We start from the raw sequence: 6,940 nt of genomic DNA, 5'->3' as shown, positions 1-6,940 counted from the left end.
TTATTAAACAACAATTAACACGGATAATATATTCCTAATTGTAAAAGTACCTCAAGTAATGTTGGCCTTATAGTATTGCCCCTTATACTTACACCATTAAGGTCATAGGTTTTTGGTAAGTTAGAAGAAAGGAACAAAGAAAAACTTAAATGCTAAAATTCCCAAACATTTTTCACTTTTTGAAGTGAATGATCAACACTAATTATGTAAAATCTAAATATAACATATATTGAAATTTTAAATCATATACAATAACATATAAGAGCTTATGTGATAAAATTCCATAAAAATGCACTCGAAACTAATCAAATCTATTAATTCATTTCCATCAAAATAGAGTTTACATTATTCTTGAAAATCATATGACTTTATATTATATGAGCCATAAAGATTTTCATATACACTGCTATATATATTAATTTTCTTAATTTTTATACACTGCACACATAGCATAATACAATAATTTTCTTAAGCTATGCACGCAGCATTATTATAGCAAGTGCCTTGCATCATCATCGTCGTCATCATCATCGTTATTATTATATTATTATTATATTTTTCTAAATTATAAATAAACCAAGGCTGTTTTTTCATCGGCCATTAAACGACAGCCTCTGAAGCTCCATAACTAAATGATTAAAATCCTTACAAGCAGAACCACCTTCACCCACAGCTTCATCTGCTTTTCTCTTCCACTCTTTAGCTTTCTTCCTCATAATCTTCCCAGTCTCTTCCTCCATCATTTCCTTAACAAGACGACAAACCTCCTCCCTCTTTACGACGCTGTTTATCTCCAAACCTATCCCCCATGTGGTGCAAGCGTACCTGCAGTTCACCTGCTGTTCGGCGAAAAACGGCCAGCAGATCATCGGAACCCCGCCGCAGATGCCTTCGAGAGTCGAATTCCAACCGCTGTGAGTCAGAAAAGCTCCAACGGAAGGGTGTTTCAGAACCTTCTCTTGTGGGACCCAATTCACTATCAAACCCCGATCTTTTGTCTCCTCCAAGAACTCGAGAGGCAAAACGGCGGAGCTCCCTTGAACGACATCGTTTCGGAGTATCCACAAGAATGGATGGCCACTATTAGCGAGTCCCCAAGCGAACTCTTTCAGGTTATCCTCCGTCATCATCGCGATGCTGCCGAAGTTTATGTAAACTGTGGAATCTGGTTTTTGCTTGTCCAGCCAAGCGAGGCACTCAGTGTTTTCCTTCCACAAACTTGGCATTTTCGCGTCGCTGTCGATGTTTTTGGGTAAGCTTTTGACCTGCAATGAGAGTGGACCTATGCTGTAGATGTTGGGGAACATGGAAGCCAGTGCTTCAAGGACTTCGGATTCGAAATCCTCGAACGTGTTGATGACGATGGCGTCGGATTTCAGATTGTCCTGAGCCTCTTCCAGCCACCTGTTGAAGGCTATGTCTTTGGGATCTGTGCTCCGGACGAAGCTCGGCATGTCTTTGAGTCTCATGTGTTTCATTCCTGGTATCCATTCCAATGGTGTTTTCATATACCCGTTTGTGAGTAAACTCTCGTCTGTCCAAAAAGAAAACCTAACGAATTAAAACCATTTTTGAGACTTTGAAACCATTAAAGTCCTAATTAAACTTGTTTACTGGACATTATTAAAAAAAAAAAAAATGTAAAAATGAGATCTTATATGTCAAAATTTTTTACTCAAGGCCAAAATAGCAAAAACCAACATATATAATAATAAATAATATAATATTAGCCCTTTAATCCTAGGCCTTGCCGTCCTCTTTATTTATTTTTTTATTTTTTTATTTTTTTTTTTATATTTTTGGTTGTCTTCAGCATCCTACCATACATTCCGTTAACGGTGATATGTCGTGATGCCCAGCAAAAATGAACGGCAATATCCAAATGAGGTCCTTTTTTTTTCTTTTTTCTTTTTTTTTTTGATAGAATCCTAAACTCTTTCTACCAGAAATAAAAAATTAAAAAATAGAAAAAAAAAAAAAAAAAAAAAGTAAAATGAGGTTTTTTTTTTTTTTTTTTTTTTTTTTTAAATGTCAAAATATCCTATTCAAGAACAAAAAAGCAAACAGCAAAATATATAATATCAACCCTTTTCTCCTGGGTGTATATTCTATTTTTTGTTAAGTAAAAAAAAGTTCCAGTGTTTCCGGAAGTACTGCTCCCTTCTTTCACAAAGGAGTGAATCCCATATGCATGGGTATCATTTATTTGTGAGAAAAGAGAGAAATGTTGTGGAGTCCGTCTGTTTGGCACAAATAAGTGGATCCCGCATGTATGGGTATCACTTATTTGGGAGAGAAGAGGACAATGGTGTGGTGGGAGAGAACAGTGCTCCGGAAACACTGAAAATTTTTGCTCATGAACAGTGATGCCTAGGAGAATAAAGTGGTCTATAATATACCTTTTAATGGGTAAATTCCTTTTTGGACAAGGTCACCAAACTGAAGATAGGCCATGAGACCACAAGTTGAAGCAGTCCAAAACTGAACTTCAGGAATCTTAAGTTCTCTGGCAACTTTGATGGAAAAACACATAATCCCATCAGAGATTATACATCCAACAGGAGGAATACCCTCAGTGGCATTCAGTCTTTTAATCAGATCTCTCAGAGGAGCCACAGAGTGTTTCTGAGTATAATACAGAAGCTCGGTCACACTCTGAGTGGCATCCGGGTTCGACGGTGGAACACCGTCGGGAATCGTTTCGAATCGGAAACCGGGTGAGTTTTTCACAGCCTCTGGTCCTTTTGATCGGAGCAAACGGCTATGGTTAAACTCAGTGTAAACAAAGGTTATGAAAAAGCCTCTGGCATGAAGAAGCTTAGCCATTTGCATGAATGGGTTAACATGGCCTTGTGCTGGGAATGGAATGCAAACCAAATGAGGGTTTTCGGATACAATAGAACCCATTTTTTTATTTTTTTTTTTGGTATGGAAAAAAAAAAAAAAAAAAAAAAAAAAGGCTTATAGAGATGGGAAAATTAGCTGGCTTTGCTTTTCTTGCTTGGTGTGCTTAAGCTTCTTTAGTTTGATCCTTTATATAGAAAAAAAATGACTGACTTTTCCGCTTTTGTCACTCTTAGTCAAAAGATATTTAGAATCCATATACTATTTAGTAATTTAAATAATTGTTTAAAATAATTTATTTTTTTAAAATTAGATTTTTTAGAATAAAAAATCATTATATAATTAAAGGCAACCAATAAATAAATAATCTATGTAAATAATAATAGTCCTATATCAATAATCATCACTATTTGTAACAAATAATACAAATCCAATCGAAAGGTTAATTTGGTAAAGCACCAAATAAAAATGAAAAGTAAATTTGTTAACTTTGTACTTACAATTTACAAATTTAAGAAAATTTTGTAGTGTTATTGAAAAGAAAATGATTCCAACCATCAATAATTATTCTTCTTTCAAAAAATCGAAAACTCAATCATTATTCTTTTGTTTTATACATTACATGTTCCATGATTGAGGGATGGGTAAATATACTGTAAAAAAAATAATAAAAATATCTAAAATAATATTATATAAAGTGAAACCCTATGGTACATGTGCTAGAAAAAATTATTCTTTACAACTATTTTTTTTATTTTCTTATAATTTTTTTAAATATATTTAATTTTATAAAATTTTCTCTTAATTTATAATAAAAAGCATCCACAAAGTAAGAGCCACAGGTTGTCATGTCTATAATTAAACTTTTAGTTATGTATTATTGATCAATATGTCACATCACGCATGATGTGGCTCATTTTTATGTTCATAGATTTTAGAAGCGTATTATTTATAATTCATTAACATAAGAGAATTTTGTGTATATATATATATATATTATATATATATATATACACATTTTTATTTTTAAAAGTTGAATAACTAATAATTTTGTTGACATGTATGTAGTTTTTTTTTTCTTTCTTTTTTTTTTTTAAAAAACAATAGGCGACGTCATTATATTATTTTAACAAAATATAAAAATCATGAGGATCTTTGTTTTTGAAAAAAGGGAAAAAATTAAAAGCCTAAATGGTCATTTTCCAAAAGACAATGACATTGCGAGTAGGACAATCTAATGACAATGCCTGATCTTTCTATGCAGCAATCTAATGACAATGCCTGATCTTTCTATGTATATGTGCAGATATGGATTAAATTCATTCGATAATAATAATAAAAATGGAGCCTTTTTCCAATATATATAATATAGCATATCAATAAATAATCAATTTTACTCTCTTTTAAATTCAATACTTTACCATGGGACAAAATATGTAGGAGTTCCTAATATTATTTAGACGTGACTATAAGCCCAATTGTCAACATGGCACTAATAAAAGAACAAAATTAATAATAATTTAAGTTGCACGTGAAAAATAGTAATATTGGTAGTAACTTTTTTAAGTATTATGTTCTAGATATAGTACTAAATTCCCCCTTCCTAAATCATCAAAAATATATATATATATATATATATATTTACTTATATATATATATATATATATATATGGATAATTACAATTTACCATTGTCAACTATTATCTCTTTTTTTTTTTTCTTTTTTGTTTTCTCTATTTTGCTACTCATAAAATAAGGATTTTATTATTTTTCACTACAGTTACCATAACTAGTTTATATAATAAATATTAATTAGAATTATATAATTATATTATTTTTTATTCTAAAACAATAATAACCATTCAAATTACTATAAGATATAGTGGTTCCACTGATAATAATTTACTAATGATAACAAATAGCGTTTTTATAATAATAATAATTATAATAAATGGATCTAAATTATTTTTTTTGTTACATTAATCTAAACATGTGATTTTGAGTTTAAAAAATTAACAAACTTAAAGTGGCATAATTTGAAAATTAAAAATAACATAATAAATCAGTTTATCGTTTGAGTCTTTTTTGGTAATAAGTTTATTATTAGAGTTACATAAATTGTAATATAGTTAATTTTATTAAATTCATGCCTTGAAAATCCAAATGATTAAAGTAATAGAAAATAATAATTAAAGAAGCAAAATGAAACTTTATGTAATTTAGGGGGCATACAAAAGGCGCACTAGCTCAGAGGGCTTAAGTTTTTTATAAGATGGTTATTCATTTTGAAGTATAATTTTTAAATGAAAGTTAATTATTCTTACTAACCAAAAAAAAAAAAAAAGTAGTGAATTATCAAAGTACAAACAAGTTTTTTTCACAGATCAGGTGTTATCTTCAAATCAATGGTTTAATTATTGTAACTACTTATAAAGAAATCAAGGTAATTATATATATATTTTTAGTATTTTTACGTTTCTTATAATTATGTTCAGAAAATAATTAATTTCATAGCCATAATCATTGTTGCTGAATCCCAGATTTGTTGTAGTGTTTGTTCCCGCTTATATAAATTATAACTAATTATGTGTTCTTATGCTTCAATTTATAGTAATATGATGCATAACTCCCAGAATCATCAGCTCTATTTATATAAGAAATGGCGTAATATTATATATTGACTATTTGAGTTTTACTTACCCATATTTAATTTGTATTATTTTTTAACCAATTAAATGATATTGCATCATTTGATAAATAATAAATTGGAAAACAAAATTACTATATGCAAATTACAATTAAAAGCTCCAATTGAAAAAAAAAAGAAAAAAGAAAAAAAAATTATTAATTCTATCATATAAAGTAAAATGACTAATTCCACTCATCCTCTTTTATTTTTCAGAACATGTATTGTAAATCAAACTCATGTTTTTTTTTTTTTTTAATTCAGTCATTAAAAAGGCCTAATCTAACCATAGACAAAAAAAAATGTAGAAAGATAAGAAGTTAAAGGGTATATTTGGTAGTGTATTTTTATTAGCATTTATTATTATTATTATTATTATTATTTATTAGCATTTATTTTCTGTAACAATTTTTTTCTTCAGAACTTTCATGAAAAAGTGTTTCAAGAAGAAGAAGGGAGTGTTCATTTAAAATAATAATAATGTTATTTTCGGTAAGTTGATATTTTAATTAATGCACCATATTATTTTTATTTTGCAGTATTATTTGGAAAAGGCACCTACACGTTTTTTTTTTTTAAAAAAAAAAGAAATCGACACTGTTTTTTGTAATTAAGAAAACACTTTTTAATTTTTTATCAAACAAATAGCAATGTTTTGTTTTTTTTTGTTTTTTTTTTTTCTCCTCTTTATGAGATTTTAACATATTATCTTTTATCCACAGACATATTAGATAATTTTCAATAACCAAGATTATTTCTTTGATAGAAAAATTCTACTTGTCACGTTTTTAGTCAATCATCACCCATAAAACTTATATATCAGACGACACTTAAAATAATTAATATTAAATAGTTTACTTAAAATTTTACTATAAAAATAACAAAATCAAATATTCTAATTAAAATTTATTAAATAAATTAATACTCATCATCATAACAAATAACAAAACTCATCTTAAATACTATTTTAAAAAACTAAATTGGTTCGGAGAACCTTTCCACAAAGTGCACATATATGGCCCAATCTTAAATATTATTTTAAAAAATTGAATTGGTTCAGAGAACCTTCCCATAATGTATGCGTATATGGTCAAAATACATAATTGAAAAGCAAAGCTCAATTATTTACTAAACTAGTGGATTTTTCTTCTTCGCTGGCGTATTGAACTCTTTATTATAAAAAAATCCAAGAGGACCAATCAAGTGGATTGGACCAATCAAGTGGATTGATTACCTTTTTGGTAAATATCTAGTATATTGATTGATCTACAGAAAATAAAAATAAATAAATAATTCTTATGTTTCTCCGAACCACTTGGAGAGATACATGGATAAAATTTATCTTATTTTCTTTCCAAATTTCCACGATTTACACTACCTTAGAAACATAATTGGTCTTAGATATACAGT

General features: G+C 28.7%; 1 protein-coding gene across 1 annotated transcript; it reads right to left on the bottom strand.

The window, feature by feature from the left end:
• Positions 1-302: 302 nt before the first annotated feature.
• Positions 303-3,003, bottom strand: LOC107428795 (linamarin synthase 1). The gene is made up of 2 exons (XM_016039384.3): positions 2,400-3,003; positions 303-1,534 (listed from the first exon to the last, which is right to left on the bottom strand). Exons 1-2 carry the CDS (start codon positions 2,905-2,907, stop codon positions 591-593), a joined length of 1,452 nt encoding a protein of 483 aa, XP_015894870.1. The 5' UTR covers positions 2,908-3,003; the 3' UTR covers positions 303-590.
• Between the last annotated feature and the right edge of the window lie 3,937 nt (positions 3,004-6,940).

Source organism: Ziziphus jujuba, chromosome 12 (assembly GCF_031755915.1).
Source record: "Ziziphus jujuba cultivar Dongzao chromosome 12, ASM3175591v1".
Lineage (NCBI taxonomy): Eukaryota > Viridiplantae > Streptophyta > Magnoliopsida > Rosales > Rhamnaceae > Ziziphus > Ziziphus jujuba.
Note: the sequence above shows the minus strand (reverse complement) of the source record. Positions and strands in the feature narration are given on the sequence as shown.

What these genes read in the sequence shown, in the direction of transcription:
- LOC107428795 (XM_016039384.3), bottom strand. Translation starts at nt 2,907, where the DNA reads ATGGGTTCTATTGTATCCGAAAACCCTCATTTGGTTTGCATTCCATTC. An exon ending in AGGAATTTACCCATTAAAAG is followed by an intron (nt 1,535 to 2,399) that starts GTATATTATAGA and finishes CTTTTTGGACAG; the next exon opens with ACGAGAGTTTACTCACAAAC.